Genomic DNA, 20,340 nt, shown 5'->3' with positions numbered 1-20,340 from the left:
GATTGCAAAATTAACGATTTTCCTACTCGATATCTCGTTTTGTCCGATCTAAATATCCCATAACCCATTTCGCCTAAAATATCGTGTATTTCGTTAATTTTTATCCCTTAATAGGGCCTCACTACTCTGTGAAAGTGAAGCTATTTACAGTTTTTTCTTTGTCTTTTCTGCCCTGTCAGGTCCTAACTCTTGCCAAGAAGATTAGCACAAAGTGGGGCGACTTCAACACTACTGATGCCGATGATTCTGACTCACCAAACTGGGGATTTTTGAACATGAAGAAGCTTGGACGCATTGTTCTTGGTATTGCTAAGGAACAACTGCGTGATTTACCCATCCGGGGAATTGAAGACGTCATCGACGTGTTAGGACGGGAGAAAGACTGGGACCGAGGACAAGTAAGAGGCGGCCATTTTTGAGGTCTCAGTCTCCCACTTTCCACTTACCTTGCGTTCACAAATTGTTTACGCCTGTTTTCTATTTTAATTTTCAAGATTGTAATGGTATTAACTCGGCTGCGTGAATACTGGGAAATGGAGAACCTTGATTTCTCGAACTTCACTGAAGTTGACATTGATTCACTTGGTACTTTTCTGCGAGGGCTTGCACAGGACGAGCTGAAGAAACTACCCGAAAAAATCCTACTCACTGCCATCCGCCGACTGGGAGAGGAAACCGGGTTACCAGAGGATAAGCTTAAGGCAAGGGCTTACTTGGCCGTGGAGCTCTTTAAGGTAAACTTCAAAATGACTTTTGTGAATCTTGAATAGTTCTACGGGAAAGCACACTAAAATAACCAATAAGTCAATACACGATATGAGTAAACTGTTGAAAGTGTGCTGTTTTGAACACAGTTTCCTAGTCTCAACTCTAGTCCTCCTGTTACCGAGCTGAATATTTAGTTGATACAGTTTGTGGAGGCGCGGTGGGATCGTGTTTAATGCACTCGTCTCCGGATCAAGCGCTCCGGGTTCGAGCCTTGGCCGGGGACATTGTGTTGTTTTCGTGGGCAAGACACTTAACTCTCTCACAGTGTCTCTCTCCACCCAGGTGTATAAATGAGTATCAGCCAATTTAATGTAGGGAGTAACCCTGTGATGGACTAACATCCCATCCAGGGGGGAGTAAAAATACTCCTAGTTTGTTTCTTCATGCTACTGAAGCCGGAGATAAGCGCCGACCTGTTAGGCCAGTTGGCTCGTATGCTCGTAACCTTTAACCTACCTTTTACCTTACTGTTTGTACAAACCAATGAGAGCGAAGAAATATTTGGTAACTTGTATATAGAAAATTAAGGGTGGCTGTTTACGGATACAGTCTGAGTGTATAACACACTTTTTAAGAGTGGACTTCGTTAAGTACTTTGTTCAATTATTGACTGAGCATGTTGTTATTCCCATATCAGAATCAGACAGGGGTTGATATACTGAATTCTTCACATATTGAAGACCTTGGATCGTTAGTGGCCGGTCTCGATAGGAAAACCTTACGAAAGATAGCGAAAGATGCGTTTATTGACAACCTCTACAACATCGCTCGAGCGAAGGGATACGACGTGAAGAAACTGGAGGAGATAGCAAAGTTGGCAAAACAACACTTTGACAAGAGGTTAGTTTGTAAAATAATCTGTGGTACTCTAAGAATACAACAGGGTCCTCTATCTTGGTCTAACTGGAATTTGGAGATGTTGTTTTTGTTAGGGGAGGAAAACCGGAGAACCCGCAGAAAAACCCTCGGAGCAAGGCGCGAACCAACAACAAACTCGAGCCACATATGACGTCGGGCCGGAATCGAACCCAGGCCACATTGATGGGAGGCGAGCGCTCTCACCACTGCGCCATCCATGCTGAAGGACAGTAATTTATTAACAAGTTATTTTTTTTTGCAGAGCAGGAGTAATCTTAAAATAAGACCTTACTTAGGTAGAAGAACACCAGAGAGAGTAGTAAATCAGGGAAAAAAAAATGGTGAAGATTCGGGAAGGTCGAGAAGGAATGCGAACGATAAACTTGAAAAAAATTAGGCATTTTGATTTTGTTTCCTGTCAGTGATGTTGCTGAGTGGATTGGTGACGAGTGGCGCGATCTCGGGCCGGCTGCATTAGGCCTGGATCCAAGCGACCTTGAACGTATTAATCTGGACTCCCTGGAAGAAATGCTTGACGAATTCGGCACATTCAACTTTAGCAAGTCCCAAGCCAACTCTCTTGTAGAGGCGGCGAAGAAGGCTTGGGACGAGAGTGGTAAGTTTGATCTTTGTTGTGTTCTTTGATTTTTTAACCGTGTCAAGGATGTGGTAAATTGGTACATTACTTGCAAAAAAATTCCGGAGATTTAATTTTGGGACAGTTTTTATCGCATTTCGGACAAATCTCAGGTAAGAATTTCGGACACTGTGCTGAAACATAACTGAAATAAATTTACGCCAACAAAACGCGAAATATACAACATCTGTGGAAACGCTAGTTTTACCGTACCCTCAAGGTCTTACTTATACACTGGCGAGAAAATAACACAAATTCTTAAGCATTTCAACTAGTGTCTCAACAAGAGTTCGTTCCATAAAAGAAACTAACAGCTTTGTAGCTACTTAAAAGTCTTACTGTGCTGTAAATGTTTCGCACGTTTAGAAATTTCGGACGGTTTTATTTTTGGATGCTTGTTTCGTCCGAAATTAAAATTGTCCGAACTTGTTTTGTAAGTAACGCATCTCAAGTTCCTACAGGCTAAGAGGGATAGGCGGTACTGGAGAGGAGAAAGGAATCAACCGAGGCAACTCTGTGGTATTGTCCACGGCAAGACAGATTTCTGTTTTTATTTGCCTCGTAGATGTAGGGAAGTGGACTGGGGAGAAGTTGCGTCAGCTTGGCTCACTGGTGAAGGGACTGGATACAACTGACATCAAGAAGCTTGGGAAAGAAGCTTTTGAAGAGGCCGTTGGGGTCTGGGGAAAATATCTAGACGTTGACATGGAAACGCTGGAAGCCTTAGCGGAAAAGGCGAAGGAAGTAAGGCCCAACCGAAATTGAGTAATGTGTTTTTGGTAATCCGCGTCCATCTTGTTAATATTGGCCATCCGTTGTTTTGGCTTTGTGTTTTTCTGCATTATTTAAAAGTTTTGCATGATTGTAAGTTCAGTTTTATACGCTTTTCACATAAAAATTATATCCAGGTTTAATTTATAGAGCGTCTTACGTTTGTTGTTCAAAATCTCGTAGTATCTGACTAATGGAGACATCTCTAAGCTCACGGCACAACTGGCCAAGAGGATTGGACGCGTGGTACTGGGGCTGACACCCGACGACTTGGACAAACTGAAACTTGACAACATTGATATGATTGCCGCCCTTGGAAAATGGAAGGAATGGAGTAACGATCAGGTCCGTAACGTCTGTGGTTTATTTTAACTTAATATCTCGCTTGCACATGGCATTTTTGGCGCATTTGCACGTGGTAGTTTAAGCAACTGTTGGCATCAAAGTTGAGAATTGTTGCGTGTATATTTGGCTTTTTAGCCATAGGATCTTGTCCTCGCCTTCGGCTCGGTCTCCCGTGATAGAAACGTCCGTCACGAGGCCTAAAAAATTTCAAACGATGACGTAACTCCCCAGAGATCCGTTCGTGTCTGTGATTGGTTATTAACCGCGTGCGTAATATCGTAACAGCCAATCAAAGATACTTCTGGGAACCCGGGATTCCGTGGGGGTAGGGTTATGGTCTGGAGTGTCTGCAGTATGGACGCGCGTTTTCTACATCTTAAATATAGCAAGTAACTATTGTTTCTTTTGTTCTTCGTAGTTGGATCGTCTCAAACCAAAAGTCCGGGAATTCTTGAAGCAGAATAAGGACGATGATGCTTTCATGAGCCTGGGACAATTAGCTCTGAGCTTAACTAAGGACGATATCGCCAAGATGTCCCAGAAAGCCTTCAGGTTTTTAGTTACAATATTTAGAATATAGTAGTTAGTGGTTCGTTCTGTTGTTTATGAGAGTCAAGCCTCTAGTCTTGTTTAGTATGCAAGAAGTTAAATGTGTTACAAGAAGTGAAACCAAGTGTTTGTACAAATCTGCAACCAATTTAGAAAATAAAGAAATAAATACTCCATTTACGATTTACTTCCTTAAATCCGCGATAAATGTACTTGTATGAACTAGGTTGTTAATATGGCATACACTTCACATTAAACAAACCCAGAAATCCGCCGATCAATCTACTGAATGTTTGTCTCTATTGTAATCTATTTTCACGATCCTAGTCAAAGTATATTTTATATGCGTTTCGTTTCTATGTTGCGCGAGATAAGAAACTAACATAGTTGTTTTCCCTCATGTTTCCACAGACTCGCAGTTAAACAACTGAGCGAGATCGAGGGCTGGTCCGATGAACAGCTGAAGGCAATCATTGCCAAAGCTAAAACAGTGTGGGCTCAGGCGGCCAATCAGTGGGATAAGGACCAAGTTAGTGAACTTGGAAAAACACTCAGTAAGTTGTATTGTTATTTTGCTCTCCCTTGCTTTCGTGAATTCTTTCTTGGAGGTTTTTGCAAAGAGACACTTAACACTGCAATCAAGGGTTCCGCTTTTCTAAAGCGAGAAGAAATAAATTGTGTGAATGGCAGGAAATCTTGCATATTGTCATTAAGCGCGGAAAAAAAAATGCAACTGGAGAACAGCGCGGGAACTCATGCAATTGGTGTTGAGCGCGGGAAACAAAGGGCGAAGAAACATGGAAACGGTGTAAAGCGCGGGAAACGTCTTGCTAGGCTTGGCAAACGCATAAAGAGAGGTAACACAAGATCACCGTTGAATGTCACATCAGATCATTTTGCTAACGGCCTTGTTTTTTTTTGTTTTGTACTCTACAGAGGCGCTATCCACAGCTGACATTCCTAAGCTGAAGACTAAAGTGGTTGATGTTATTCCACCAGAAGTGATCGAGGACATGAGTGTCTCCCAGCTTCAGGTTGAAAACGTTTATTATGCTGATACACGTGTAAACGTGATACATAGGGCTAGTGTTAGGTTGTGTATGAACAGCGTTGCCACTGGTCAGGAAATGGTCAGAGAAAAACAAATTCTTCAAGATCAGGGAAGAGTGAGGGAATTTTATCTTGAGTCAGGGAAAATTGACATTTTGAAGAAAAGCCAGGGAAAATTGAAATAATTTAACGCGGATGATTTAATACCGTCGCTTGCATCTAAGCGTGAACGCGTGATGCCGAAACATGCTCTAACTGGGTGTAAAACGTGGCATGATTGGTCATCAAACGTTTGACGTTTAGTAGACCGTAACGCAACCTTTCGCGTTCAAAATGTTCACCATCAACAAATACGGGCGAAACCAACATATTTTCATGGTTATACTAGAAGTAAAACCACTTTTGCGAAAGGCGTATGCATATTGACACAGGTCAGGGTCGATTTCTCTGAACAAGTCTTCAATGATCAATCTTTCTGCCATTTCGTGTGCTGAACTATTAGCGCGAAAGCTCGCGCCATGGTCTGCTAAACTTCAAATGTTTGATGACCAATCATGTCACGTTTGACACCCAATTAGAGCATGTTTCGGCGTCACGTGTTCACGCTTAGATGCAATCAACGGTACATGGAAGAAAACATGTGGGATCACTGTGATCTCGAACGATATTTTTCCTTAATGAAGAAGGAAAAGTTTTTGAGAAGTTATCAGTCTTAATGAACGAGTGGAAAGGACAGCTGTAAGTTCACACTAGAAGCCGCTACTAGACCTGACATTTTGGATTTCTTTGGTCGGGGAAATGCTATTTTTATCAGGGAAAAGTCAGGGAATTTGGAAAAGGGATGTCTGTGGCAACCATTAAGGAGCAAAACTGCAAGTCGCCCGACTTGCAGTTCTCCTTCCCTTCTATGATGAAAACTTTATGCTTACTGTAGTCTTGGACATTCTTTTTCTTCTTAGGCCTTTTCAGCGGATCAGTACAAGGCCATGCAAGCTCCTCAAGTCCAGGCCATCAGCTCAGCCAAAAAGGGAAGTCTGTCAATGGCTCAGCAAGCCGCCATTAAGAGTGTTATAGATAGTGACCCGGATGAAGAGGATCCTTGGGGCCCGGATGAAGATGATGACGACGATGATTGTTCAGGTACCCATCCCATGACAGAAATTAAGTAATAGTAATCCTCCGTAGGAAAAAAGATGAATACTGCCACATTTACGCATAGTTCTTAGCGCACGAAAACCTCAACAACGTTCGTAAAAACGGTCAGAAACGTTATAGAATCTTCAAACCTAGGCTACTTAATGTCCTTAGAACAGGGACGAATATTGTAAAAAAAAACATTGGCTTTCTCTGTGCCCTTTAGGCTGTGTTTGGTTCGCAGGGCATTGTGGTAAAATCTACAGCCGCCATCTTTAACAATGATAATGATAATGATAATGACAATGACAATGACAGCGACAGTGACAGTGGCAGTGACAGTGACAGTGACAGTGACAATGACAATGATAGTAATAATATAATATTAACATTAAAATTTTATACAGCGCGTTTCTCCATGAAATGATCAAGGGCACTTTACCTAGGGCATGTAAGGTTGGACAGGCAAGAAAAATTGTCCAAGCAAGGTGTATTCTAGTATAGTCTCAAACCAACGTCGTGTTTAGTCGTGGGTGATTGTTTTCTTTAATTTTCGTAGGAAATACGTGCTCCAGTTCCAGTCACGTGACTGTTACCTTTACCAGCATGATGGTTGCTCCAGTAGGAATGTTGATGCGCTGAACCTCTATGAACTCTTACTGGATGTTTGCGGTGTCGTGACGCTGTGAAAAATAATTCTTACGGGAAGAAACCATTTTAATTCCATAGTAGTGTGGTTTCTGTAGAATAATTAAACAGTTTTAGCAATTTTTCTGACGAACTGTAAGGAAACTGTTTGGAAAGGATAATTCATAGGAGACAGGGCTTTACACTATATTCAAAAAATTTGATTATGATCTTACATGTTATTTATAGATTCGGAACTGAAAGAATGAAACACAATGCAGTATTTTTTTATATTACAGACTCTAGGGTACACATATGATACACGCCACGGATTTTTTTTTATTTCACTCAAGAATAAATATTAAATAAACAGCAAGTTGACGAAATTTATGAAGTGACGAAAAGACGAAAGGCTGTTTTATTGACAGTAAATAGCGGAAAGTGCTAAAAACTCAATCCAAACTGAAAGTGCCCTTTTTTTGGCAACTTATTAGAGAGGTTCTCAATTGCGTATCGTAAAATCAAAACCAAACTTATCACTCTAGCCAATCACAAAGGACACAGCCAATCCAGTGAATCAATCAAAACTTTGGGTATAACCTCGCAAGGCTACCCTCTTTTCCGAAAATTCCTGAAAATGCTGTTCCATTCGCCACAGAAAATTTTTGGAAATTTGAGCCCTCTAACTTCCTCGCCCTCTCCCCTTCCATTTACATCCATATCTCAGCCGGCAAAAAGGTCTGCACCACATTAGGAACATGTCCGTGTTATTTTCCTGCATTCAGAACTGCTGTTCAGACTATGTTACTTTGAAACAAGGAAACACTCCCCATTAAAAATTAAGGCGGTGTTTAATAAAGCAGCAATATATTTAAGCCCGAGAATTAGCATCACAAAGACTTACAGCACAGGATCCTGTGAATTTCTTTTCTATATGTTCGGTTCGTAATTGAAATAATCCAAGGATTTATAACGCTGCTCAATAAACCCAATCCAGTGCACGCCAAAGCCAAGTTTCTGTCAATCTGGTGCCATGAATACGCTGTGTTCATGACGATTTCAGTGACGAATACTGGAGTCCAACATAAAACGTAAACAAATACAATTATAAACATTGCCCGAGTCATTTTCAATTCTGCTGCCCTTGAAGGTAAACTTGACCTTTGATCTTCGGCACAGTTTTGCAGAGTCGAAGCGACATCAATTTGGTGACGTCTTACGTGACGGAAAATCTTCGCGTAGGAAGATATGAAAATGGCGAAGGGAAACATTGTCAATAGAGCGGAGCTTGCGTAATTCGCCAAGTGAGCCAAGATTACAGAATTAGTTTTGGGGTCTACGTACAACACACAGGTCGCTTTGAGAGGGTGGAAATAAAATGAGAACATTTTGAAGAAATAGAAGCCGATCACTGTACCGAAAACTACAAGCCATATGGAAAAGACAAAGATGAACGTAGATTTACACGAGAAAATTGCGCGATATTTTTCGGGTTTAACGACGCAGTAGTAACGGTTAACAGCGATAAGTGCCATAAGATACAGAGACACGCCGACAAGAGAGTACATCGCCAATGCTTGGAGCTTGCAGACTGTTTTGTCAAACAACCATTGGCCCGTCGTGAGAACGGACAGGATGAAAGGCCCCATAACAGAGCAAGAAAGTACATCGGATATGGCAAGGGCAGCGACAGCTACATTAGTAGCTTTTGAACGGAGAGATAGGTTTCTGTACACTGCTAAACAAACGCACACATTGCCAATCAGACCTGTGAGTGCAAAAACGAGGAAGACCAGTGAATCGACTACCACGGTAAGCGTTCCTCGGGATTGTAGTTCTCTTTCCAGAACGATGAAAACATCGAAACTCTGATTGAGATCAACAGAGTTATTCATCATTTAAATTTGACCTCATTCAAGAAATGAGTGTAGCCCTTTTTTTCACTAGTTACAACTGTAGCAATCTGTTAAATACATAACCATATTCAGTTACTTTAACCTCAGTTGCGTGCCTACTGCGAAGAAGAAAATTGTACAGCTGCTATTTTTCAAGGCTCCCTTTGAAGCAATTTTCAAAGGACGTAAATTAAAAATCGCGTTTGTTTACCACATATGATGAAGACAACATAGCCCAGAAATTAATAAATACCTATCACAGCTGTCTTTGTGTCATTGGCACTGCTAGTATTTTCAATTCTCTGTCGGGTTCTCAAATATATCAACTTTTTATTCACCACACAAGTGAACAGTGCTTTTTACGCGTTCTGATTAGTTAATTGGGAGGCGGTGAGCGAAGTACCATCCACCTCCTCTTCGGTGAATAATTGTTAAATATATCTCCACTACGAGAAATGATTAAAAAGCAGTTGAAATTGTGTTCTTTTGTTTAAGTTTTGAAACGCAGATCGCTAAAGAAAAATTACTTTTTCAAGGAGAATTTCTGATCGTGTATGTACCTGACAGTGATATGCTTCTGATGGGGTTTACATATATTCACATATTATGTGAATGTTTAAATATATATATTGAAACTATTTTATGTAAATGTTGGAATATGTGATAATTTAATTTCTCTTATATACCGAACGAAAATCTCGCCGATGATCAGCGGCGAGGTAATTCTGTCTGTATAATAAGGAACCAAAATCTCGCCGATGTTCAGCGGCGAGGTAATTCTGTCTGTATAATAAAGGAACCAAAATCTCGCCGATGTTCAGCGGCGAGGTAATTCTGTCTGTATAATAAAGGAACCAAAATCTCGCCGATGTTCAGCGGCGAGGTAGTTCTGTCTGTATAATAAAGGAACCAAAATCTCGCCGATGTTCAGCGGCAAGGTAGTTTTGTCTGTATAACAAGGAACCAAAATCTCGCCGATGTTCAGCGGCGAGGTAATTCTGTCTGTATAATAAGGAACCAAAATCTCGCCGATGTTCAGCGGCGAGGTAGTTCTGTCTGTATAATAAGGAACCAAAATCTCGCCGATGTTCAGCGGCGAGGTAGTTCTGTCTGTATAATAAAGGAACCAAAATCTCGCCGATGTTCAGCGGCGAGTTAATTCTGTCTGTATAAGAAAGCAACCAAAATCTCGCCGATATTCAGCGGCGAGGTAATTCTGTCTGTATAATAAAGGAACCAAAATCTCGCCGATGTTCAGCGGCGAGGTAGTTCTGTCTGTATAATAAAGGAACCAAAATCTCGCCGATGTTTAGCGGCAAGGTAGTTTTGTCTGTATAACAAGGAACCAAAATCTCGCCGATGTTCAGCGGCGAGGTAATTCTGTCTGTATAATAAGGAACCAAAATCTCGCCGATGTTCAGCGGCGAGGTAGTTCTGTCTGTATAATAAGGAACCAAAATCTCGCCGATGTTCAGCGGCGAGGTAGTTCTGTCTGTATAATAAAGGAACCAAAATCTCGCCGATGTTCAGCGGCGAGGTAGTTCTGTCTGTATAATAAAGGAACCAAAATCTCGCCGATGTTCAGCGGCGAGGTAGTTTTGTCTGTATAACAAGAAACCAAAATCTCGCCGATGATCAGCGGCGAGGTAATTCTGTCTGTATAATAAAGCAACCAAAATCTCGCCGATGTTCAGCGGCGAGGTAGTTTTGTCTGTATAATAAAGGAACCAAAATCTCGCCGATGTTCAGCGACGAGGTAGTTCTGTCTGTATAATAAGGAACCAAAATCTCGCCGATGTTCAGCGGCGAGGTAATTCTGTCTGTATAATAAAGGAACCAAAATCTCGCCGATGTTCAGCGGCGAGGTAGTTCTGTCTGTATAATAAGGAACCAAAATCTCGCCGATGTTCAGCGGCGAGGTAGTTCTGTCTGTATAACAAGGAACCAAAATCTCGCCGATGTTCAGCGGCGAGGTAATTCTGTCTGTATAATAAAGGAACCAAAATCTCGCCGATGTTCAGCGGCGAGGTAGTTCTGTCTGTATAATAAAGGAACCAAAATCTCGCCGATGTTCAGCGGCGAGGTAGTTTTGTCTGTATAACAAGGAACCAAAATCTCGCCGATGATCAGCGGCGAGGTAATTCTGTCTGTATAATAAAGGAACCAAAATCTCGCCGATGTTCAGCGGCGAGGTAGTTCTGTCTGTATAATAAGGAACCAAAATCTCGCCGATGTTCAGCGGCGAGGTAATTCTGTCTGTATAATAAAGGAACCAAAATCTCGCCGATGTTCAGCGGCGAGGTAGTTCTGTCTGTATAATAAGGAACCAAAATCTCGCCGATGTTCAGCGGCGAGGTAGTTCTGTCTGTATAACAAGGAACCAAAATCTCGCCGATGTTCAGCGGCGAGTTAATTCTGTCTGTATAATAATGGAACCAAAATCTCGCCGATGTTCAGCGGCGAGGTAGTTCTGTCTGTATAGTAAAGGAACCAAAATCTCGCCGATGTTCAGCGGCGAGGTAGTTCCGTCTGTATAATAAAGGAACCAAAATCTCGCCGATGTTCAGCGGCGAGGTAGTTCTGTCTGTATAATAAGGAACCAAAATCTCGCCGATGTTCAGCGGCGAGGTAGTTCTGTCTGTATAACAAGGAACCAAAATCTCGCCGATGTTCAGCGGCGAGGTAATTCTGTCTGTATAATAAAGGAACCAAAATCTCGCCGATGTTCAGCGGCGAGGTAGTTCTGTCTGTATAATAAAGGAACCAAAATCTCGCCGATGTTCAGCGGCGAGGTAATTCTGTCTGTATAATAAAGAAAGCAAAATCTCGCCGATGTTCAGCGGCGAGGTAGTTCTGTCTGTATAATAAGGAACCAAAATCTCGCCGATGTTCAGCGGCGAGGTAGTTCTGTCTGTATAATAAAGGAACCAAAATCTCGCCGATGTTTAGCGGCAAGGTAGTTTTGTCTGTATAACAAGGAACCAAAATCTCGCCGATGTTCAGCGGCGAGGTAATTCTGTCTGTATAATAAGGAACCAAAATCTCGCCGATGTTCAGCGGCGAGGTAGTTCTGTCTGTATAATAAGGAACCAAAATCTCGCCGATGTTCAGCGGCGAGGTAGTTCTGTCTGTATAATAAAGGAACCAAAATCTCGCCGATGTTCAGCGGCGAGGTAGTTTTGTCTGTATAACAAGAAACCAAAATCTCGCCGATGATCAGCGGCGAGGTAATTCTGTCTGTATAATAAAGCAACCAAAATCTCGCCGATGTTCAGCGGCGAGGTAGTTTTGTCTGTATAATAAAGGAACCAAAATCTCGCCGATGTTCAGCGACGAGGTAGTTCTGTCTGTATAATAAGGAACCAAAATCTCGCCGATGTTCAGCGGCGAGGTAATTCTGTCTGTATAATAAAGGAACCAAAATCTCGCCGATGTTCAGCGGCGAGGTAGTTCTGTCTGTATAATAAGGAACCAAAATCTCGCCGATGTTCAGCGGCGAGGTAGTTCTGTCTGTATAACAAGGAACCAAAATCTCGCCGATGTTCAGCGGCGAGGTAATTCTGTCTGTATAATAGAGGAACCAAAATCTCGCCGATGTTCAGCGGCGAGGTAATTCTGTCTGTATAATAAAGGAACCAAAATCTCGCCGATGTTCAGCGGCGAGGTAGTTTTGTCTGTATAACAAGGAACCAAAATCTCGCCGATGATCAGCGGCGAGGTAATTCTGTCTGTATAATAAAGGAACCAAAATCTCGCCGATGTTCAGCGGCGAGGTAGTTCTGTCTGTATAATAAGGAACCAAAATCTCGCCGATGTTCAGCGGCGAGGTAATTCTGTCTGTATAATAAAGGAACCAAAATCTCGCCGATGTTCAGCGGCGAGGTAGTTCTGTCTGTATAATAAGGAACCAAAATCTCGCCGATGTTCAGCGGCGAGGTAGTTCTGTCTGTATAACAAGGAACCAAAATCTCGCCGATGTTCAGCGGCGAGTTAATTCTGTCTGTATAATAATGGAACCAAAATCTCGCCGATGTTCAGCGGCGAGGTAGTTCTGTCTGTATAGTAAAGGAACCAAAATCTCGCCGATGTTCAGCGGCGAGGTAGTTCCGTCTGTATAATAAAGGAACCAAAATCTCGCCGATGATCAGCGGCGAGGTAGTTCTGTCTGTATAATAAGGAACCAAAATCTCGCCGATGTTCAGCGGCGAGGTAGTTCTGTCTGTATAACAAGGAACCAAAATCTCGCCGATGTTCAGCGGCGAGGTAATTCTGTCTGTATAATAAAGGAACCAAAATCTCGCCGATGTTCAGCGGCGAGGTAGTTCTGTCTGTATAATAAGGAACCAAAATCTCGCCGATGTTCAGCGGCGAGGTAATTCTGTCTGTATAATAAAGAAAGCAAAATCTCGCCGATGTTCAGCGGCGAGGTAGTTCTGTCTGTATAATAAAGGAACCAAAATCTCGCCGATGTTCAGCGGCGAGGTAGTTCTGTCTGTATAATAAAGGAACCAAAATCTCGCCGATGTTCAGCGGCGAGGTAATTCTGTCTATATAATAAAGCAACCAAAATGTAGCCGCTGATCAGCGGCGAGATAATCTTGTCTGTTATCAAGGGGACGGAAATCTCGCCGAAGATCAGTGGCGAGGTAATTATAATGGTAATTGCACAAGGGACACAGGCAGCCCAGACCTTGAATATGCTTAATAAGTGACGTTATGCGGTTGGCGATTGCGTTACACTACCGTGAAATAGACCGCGCTAGGGTCGAATTAAAAAAAACTCAAAGAGACCAAAAGTAGTGCAAACGCCAACTGAAAATGAGAATTGTAACAACAAACCAGCGCGCTCGGCGCCAGCTGCATGTAACACTGATGTAACAATCACGAATGTTAAAGAAATTGCTGGCAGTATCCAGGCTAGTATTGCCCAGTTCAGCAAAATGATGGAAAAATTAGGAGACATTGAGAATAAACAAGTTCAAAAGTACAAATGTGTATTCTCTGACTCCCACTACAACACAGGGGCCAAAAATAATCAAAAAACACAAGAGGAAGGAATGCAAAAAGTAATCTAACGAACAAAAAGCGCAAAGAGCGCAGAAAGATCAAACAAAAGAAACAATCACACATACAAATAGAGGCGAACCAAAAACATATAAAAAACCTCTCAAACAAAGGACTCTCAAATGACCAGATCAATTTGCTGGCAAAAGGGCTCAAATTTATCCCAACACCCGTGACAAAACAAACACAAATAAAGCGTCAAATCTTGCGTGACTTCGATCAGTACGCAAGAAGAATGCGCCTCATGTACATATTTCACGGGCAAAACAACGAACCACATCCTTTCCATGTAAAATCTACATGAGAACCACCAATACAACAATCAGTTGCCCTTGAAAGTTACCTAGAAGAGGTGAAGAGTGAACTCGCAGATTTAAAACTCACAAAGCCTAAAAATAATCTATCACCCGCGGAACGCGCGGCTCTCAAAGCCTTAAAGCGTGACAGCGGAATTAATATTAAAAAGGCAGACAAAGGAACAACCACTGTTGTGATGAATACAGAAGACAAAAAACAAGAAGGTCAAATCCACCTAGACAACATAAACCACTACAGGCCTCTTGAAACACCCATGGTAATTTATACACAACATAGGGTTGAACAACTCATCAACGAGCTCTACCGTAGAAACCACATAGACGAAATCACTAAAAAATGGCTTTGTGAAACGCCAAAACCGCCTCGCATTCCAGAATTCTACACCCTTACTAAAATACACAAACCGACCCCGGTCGGTAGACCAATAATATCAGGGTGTGAAGGCCCAACAGAGAAATTATCATCATTTGTTGACAAACTACTTCAGCCTATTGCAAAACAACAGAAGTCTTATCTCAAAGATTCAACAGACTTCATTAATTTCATAGAAAAAACGAAAGTCCCAGCGGACGTTATACTTGTTTCAATGGACGTAACGAGCCTCTATACGAACATACCACAAGAGGAGGGAATCCAAACAGTATGCAGAGCATACGAAACATTCTACGTAAACAAACCTCCTATCCCAACACCACTACTAGAGCAATCGCTAAGGCTTATTCTACAGGAAAACTCATTCCAGTTCGCTGGAAAAAACTACCTCCAAATACATGGCACAGCCATGGGCACAAAGATGGCAGTAGCATTTGCTAACATCTTCATGAGTAAGGTAGAAACAGAAATCCTAAGCCAAAGCGCATTTCAACCGCTCGTCTGGAAACGATATATAGACGACATATTTTCACTCTGGACTATAAACAGGGATGAAATATTACAGTTCATTGAACAAGCAAACAGCCACCACCCGACAATAAAATTCACGGCTGAGGTTTCTGAAACAGAAACGACATTCCTGGATACGAACATTTCTAAAGGCGAAAGATTAAAAAAAGACTCAGTTCTTGATGTGCGTACCCACTTCAAGCCTACTGAAACGTTCCAATATATACACTTTACTTCATCCCACCCACCGGGAGTTAAAAAAGGTTTCATCAAAGGAGAGGCTTTAAGACTTCTCAGAACGAACTCTTCTAAGAAAATATTTGAAGAGAAAATCAAAACCTTCAAGTCACACCTTATTGAGAGAGGTTACCCAGAGAATCTTATTCAAGCAACACTCTCTGAAGTGAACTTTGAAGAGAGGAAACTAGCCCTCCAACCAAAACAGAGAGAAAACAAACGAATCTTGTCTTTTGTCACACAATATCAACAATCAGTGCCAAACCTAAAACAAATCCTAATGAAAAAATGGCATTTAATAGAACAACAACCATTACTGAGCGAAATCTACAAGAATCCGCCCCTCGTTTCATACAAAAGAGGGCGTTCGCTCAAAGATATACTTGTGAGAGCCAAACAAAAAAAGGCTAAAACACGCACTTGAGAGTCGTGCAGGCCTGTCAACCCCATTTTACACAGACAGAACTACCTCGCCGCTGAACATCGGCGAGATTTTGGTTCCTCTATTATACAGACAGAATTACCTCGCCGCTGATCATCGGCGAGATTTTGGTTCCTTTATTATACAGACAGAATTACCTCGCCGCTGATCATCGGCGAGATTTTGGTTCCTTTATTATACAGACAGAATTACCTCGCCGCTTAACATCGGCGAGATTTTGGTTCCTTTATTATACAGACGGAACTACCTCGCCGCTGAACATCGGCGAGATTTTGGTTCCTTTACTATACAGACAGAACTACCTCGCCGCTGAACATCGGCGAGATTTTGGTTCCATTATTATACAGACAGAATTAACTCGCCGCTGAACATCGGCGAGAAAGAGCGTCTATATATGTTAATGTTATTTCGCATATGAAAGTAGTATTCACATATTGAGAACATGGCGTAATTTTTGCCGTTCTGTATATTGAAAGAATCACATAATATGTGTTTGTCTGAACGCCGCTTCTGATGTTGATGAATAGAACTTTTGAATTGAAAGAAATCTGGCGATCGCACCACCCGTTTAGCCGGATACAAATTTCAAGGTGTGACATCCACATGAGAGGGAAGGAAATAATAATTTTTAGCGGGCACCCCTTTGAGGAAACAGCTCAAAAAAAAATTCATTTACCATAGGCCATTTCCGAATTGCTTTTTTCTCTTGGTCTAAACGAGTCTTTGTGCAAAACCATTCATATGAAAATGTGTTCCGCCTACAGGTGCGTTTTCATTCAAATCAAACTCATTTTCATTTGAAAAACCATTTGAAAAGTTTTGTTGCATCAATGCATGTATTATCTCAACCCCAGTCCTCTAGGAAACACGCGATCAACCTCGAGCCATGCTTGAAACGGACGGAAGATGCCTGAAGCAGTCAGTGAAACAAGCCATGTGCGTTCACCAAAAGAACTCACTGAGGAAGACAAGATACTTGTCAGAGAGACGTGGAAAGAAGCAGCTAAACCAGAGGTCCAAGCGGGGCAGAAATTATTCCAGAAGTAAGTAACGTTTGACAGCTGATTTTAACGTTTGCCTCGGCTAATGCTGCGATTTACCCTTTTTGCCCCGATATCAACATCACATTCTCTTGACTGATTTCTAAACTTATCTTTAATTTCGAGTCGGGAGTATCGGTTTTAAATTGTCAAAGAACTTTGTCGTTTGTGATCTCTTTCTTAATTTCTTGTAGGTTGTATGTTTGATAATGTGCTAATATTGAATGGTCGGAAATTACACTTTCATCACTGACCGCACTAGCCTCTCAATGCAAGGGTTAACATCATTACGTAAACACGATTTCAGTTTAACAGCGTTTTTCTTCGGAAAAATGTTTTAATAATCACAAAGAAACGAAGTGAAAAAGAATCGGTGCTAATACTCATTCAGTTTGATTATTTTTAGACTGAGTTGAACTAAAGAGATAACGATGGCTCTTTCGCAGTCAGGGGTACAACTCGAGTGGAAACAGATTAGCCTTCCGCTCTGCCCCTGAGAGAAAAGGAGATTAGTTAAGCCCGTCTGGTAAAGATGCCATACTTGTTTACTTTTAAAACTCAACTCACAGAAAAGAAAACGTCTACATATGGGGTTGTCGCTGTAAAAAATGCCATATATAGATTACTCGTCTTCCGTTTTTTCGTTTAATACGATAATGAGGTCTGGAGGTCAGAGAAGGAGTTGAAATTACAATATTCTTTTCAAATGCTGTGTTCCGTTTTCTAAACTGACGATTTATGCTATTGATGTTGTGGGTAAAATATTCTTTTGTTATCATATTTTGCAATTCATTATTGATTGGGGAATTACATAGAATTACATAGTTGAATTTCTTTAATGTTGTTCTACTGACGTAACTAAGCCGGCGTTTGCGATTATCGAAATATGTTTTTAATAACGAGTTCTTTCCATGTGGTGCTGTTTCTTATGAAGTAAGGTGACCTTGTGGAGTTTGACCAGTCAAATCAAAGCTGTTTTTAAATACTTTCATGCGGCGCCTCTCATTTCTTTTTCAAATTTCGCAAAAGCAAATTTTAATGAGAGAATTTGACCAATCTACACTTCGGTAAATTAGCGGCAAATAACGGATTAGCGTTTAATCTTGGCCCTTTTTTGGCTCTACTGATTTGCAATATCGCAATACGATACCAAAACGCTCGAAATAGAACGAAAGCTGTATGGCATTTGGGTGTGACTAAGCTAGAATATGAGCAAACGACATGGAAACTCTAATTATGCCACCGAGAAAACAGATGAAGAAATACTTGAAAACTGAACCACATAATCTATTCCCAAGGAATTCAATAAAGCAAGGTGCTGTTTCTTGTTACAAGTACTTTGTACCCCAAGGCTGTTTCACTATTAGACCGTGGTAATCTGTAAGCAGTTGTAGATTTGGCGAACTGATTATAAGAGTGTGAATAGCAAGGTCGCGTTATTTTTTTATGTGGGGATTTTTTTATATGTTTATCACAAACACAAGCTTTAAACAGGTCACATCATTAGGAAAATAACCGAAGGGGCAGTTATCTTTTATTCCTAATTTTACCATTTTTTAACATGTTGGATTTTAGACAATTTTTTGCATTCACCGCTTTGTAGCGGTTTTTCTCTCTAAACACTTTCATTCATTTTTATTACTTAGATATCTATTTTATGCATGTAAAATGTGGTCGTTTACCTTATTATTAGTATTATTTCGTTGTCATTTTTTTTCTCTGGTACATTTCTGGTAAAAACGAATTCAGTTCATTTTGCAGAAAGAGTGGTCAAACACCATACTTTCACCCGACACAGATTAAAAGTTAAACAGTAAAAAAGACTGACTTGTATTATGAAACTGCAAGATTTTTATGATGGAAAATTACTGTTTAAGAACTGCAAAATGCTTAAAGTTTATGACTGAGGTGGCCGGCTAATAGATTAGACGAATTGATTATAAAGGGTCTGATTAGAATGAAGCGAATTTTTTTGTTATCACAAACGCAAACTTGCTGTCAATGAATTTAAGTAGTTAAGTCCAAGCTACAAAACTAGCCGACAAAAAGGAATTCCTGCGCTTGCCACAGGTCGCATTTTTTTCCAATTCCCGCGTTAACCACTTGATTACATTTAACAAATTGACGTCAGTTTTTCATGCGTCTGTCCTGTAATTGATCATGAATTTCGTCATAACATTGTCAATGTAGTCTGCGGATCCACTCGGCTATCGCTTCGTGGATCCACAGCTACTTTGACAATGTTGACGAAATTCATGATCAATAACAGGACAGACACATTAAAAACTGACGTAAATTTGTTTTTTACGATAACAAGTTGTCAAATTGTCCGCTCTCGCCCGTTGACGCATCGCATAAATTATAAATTCATGTGTCTGTCCGCTTATTGACAATAAAAATTAGCCAATGAGCGCGCGAGAATTTCTGCAGTTATCGTAAAATAGTATTTTGATAATCCTTTTCCACTTTTTCGTTGCCGCACTAATTGCATGGTTCTGTTGTAACCATTTCAGGATATTTCAAATTTCTCCCGATGCTATGAGTTATTTTTCCAACCCAGATATGGAGAGTGACGAATTCAAGGCTCACATCACTCGGGTCATGAGTACGTTAGATACTGCCATACAAAATCTACACGACTTGGCCGAGCTCGCGCCTACTCTTGAGAGACTGGGAACAATTCATGCTACCATGGGAATCAAGAAAGAACAGCTTGCCGTAAGTATCGCCGGCTCGCCTCACTTACAGTAACTTGTGAAGCAAGAATGCCACTTGGAAAAATGCCGATCTTCAGTTTCCATTTCCGTAGCCTGCGAACGCAGACGTATCTCCGGCTTTCGCTTGTCTCCGCCGAAAATAAAGTCTGCGAACCCGAGCCAGGAAACGATTTCTGTGACGTAATGACTTTTGTTTCTCCTTGGCCAATCAGATTCCATGATAGAATGAAAGTCGAGTGCTCCTCGCAGCGAGTACCTCGCGCAGTAACTCTGGAGCTACTTGAGCTAAACTGTGATTGGCTAAAAATTCCTACGTCACAGAAATCGTTTCCTGGCTCGGGTTCGCAGACGTTATTTTCGGCGGAGACAAGCGACAGCCGGAAATACGTCCGCGTTCGCAGGCTACCATTTCCGACAACGAAAATAAAACCGTCCGAAATTTTTAAGCGTCCGAAATATATATATATATTCTATAAGTAGCTCCAAAGCTCTTAGTTTCCTTTATTGAGTGAACTCTTGTTGAGACACTTGAGATACGTAACGGCTTGATGGAATTAGTTATTTTCTCGTCGGTTTATACGTAAAACCTGGAGGGTGCGGTACATCTATAATATTCATAGATGTTATCTCAGTCTAATTAGTGTTTGTACGCGTAAATTGTTTCAGCTAACTGTTCGAACTTTTTGCCCGATTTTTTTCCCAGAATCAGATGAAAAGCGGCCGAAAATTAAACATCCGGGTTTTTTTTGCAAGTAATGTGCGTATAGAGAGTACAGTCAAAATTTACTAAGCTGATCTGACTGGATTTTCATTGTAATTTGCAGGTGGTGAAGGAAGCGTTACTGTCAACACTTGCACAAGAGCTCAAAGATGCCTTCACCGAAAAGTGTCGCAACGCCTGGGCGCTAACCTTCGACATTTTGGCAGAAGCCATGGCCGCGGGGATGGTTTCTTCGTGACGAAAACCAGTATACACTTGCGAAACCTGATCCGATGTATACCGTAG

The 20,340-nt window shown here is 41.3% G+C and overlaps 4 protein-coding genes across 5 annotated transcripts in view; 3 read left to right on the top strand and 1 right to left on the bottom strand.

The window, feature by feature from the left end:
- Positions 1 to 7,129, top strand: part of LOC145489223 (uncharacterized) — a 17,594-nt gene extending 10,465 nt beyond the window's left edge. For both annotated transcript variants that reach the window (XM_081468164.1, XM_081468163.1), the window contains exons 14-24: positions 180 to 398; positions 495 to 734; positions 1,406 to 1,608; positions 2,049 to 2,242; positions 2,829 to 3,007; positions 3,218 to 3,379; positions 3,798 to 3,931; positions 4,340 to 4,482; positions 4,865 to 4,962; positions 5,938 to 6,118; positions 6,672 to 7,129. In XM_081468164.1, the coding sequence (XP_081324290.1) occupies positions 180 to 398; positions 495 to 734; positions 1,406 to 1,608; positions 2,049 to 2,242; positions 2,829 to 3,007; positions 3,218 to 3,379; positions 3,798 to 3,931; positions 4,340 to 4,482; positions 4,865 to 4,962; positions 5,938 to 6,118; positions 6,672 to 6,754 (1,836 nt within the window). In that variant the 3' untranslated portion in view covers positions 6,755 to 7,129. The remainder of the gene's footprint in view (positions 1 to 179; positions 399 to 494; positions 735 to 1,405; positions 1,609 to 2,048; positions 2,243 to 2,828; positions 3,008 to 3,217; positions 3,380 to 3,797; positions 3,932 to 4,339; positions 4,483 to 4,864; positions 4,963 to 5,937; positions 6,119 to 6,671) is intronic.
- An 83-nt stretch (positions 7,130 to 7,212) lies between these two features.
- Positions 7,213 to 9,211, bottom strand: LOC145489224 (neuropeptide Y receptor type 4-2-like). Its single transcript, XM_081468166.1, has one exon. It carries the CDS (start codon positions 8,635 to 8,637, stop codon positions 7,630 to 7,632), a length of 1,008 nt encoding a protein of 335 aa, XP_081324292.1. The 5' UTR covers positions 8,638 to 9,211; the 3' UTR covers positions 7,213 to 7,629.
- Positions 9,212 to 14,191: 4,980 nt separating this feature from the next.
- LOC145489462 (uncharacterized) lies at positions 14,192 to 15,559 on the top strand. Its single transcript, XM_081468441.1, has one exon. The coding sequence runs from the start codon at positions 14,192 to 14,194 to the stop codon at positions 15,557 to 15,559; it is 1,368 nt and encodes a 455-aa protein (XP_081324567.1).
- A 530-nt stretch (positions 15,560 to 16,089) lies between these two features.
- LOC145489738 (neuroglobin-like) lies at positions 16,090 to 20,301 on the top strand. The gene is made up of 3 exons (XM_081468771.1): positions 16,090 to 16,620; positions 19,131 to 19,335; positions 20,159 to 20,301. The coding sequence occupies exons 1-3, from the start codon at positions 16,484 to 16,486 to the stop codon at positions 20,291 to 20,293; spliced, it is 477 nt and encodes a 158-aa protein (XP_081324897.1). The 5' UTR covers positions 16,090 to 16,483; the 3' UTR covers positions 20,294 to 20,301.
- The last annotated feature ends 39 nt before the right edge of the window (positions 20,302 to 20,340 follow it).

Source organism: Orbicella franksi, chromosome 6 (genome assembly GCF_964199315.1).
Source record: "Orbicella franksi chromosome 6, jaOrbFran1.1, whole genome shotgun sequence".
NCBI lineage: Eukaryota > Metazoa > Cnidaria > Anthozoa > Scleractinia > Merulinidae > Orbicella > Orbicella franksi.
Note: the sequence above shows the minus strand (reverse complement) of the source record. Positions and strands in the feature narration are given on the sequence as shown.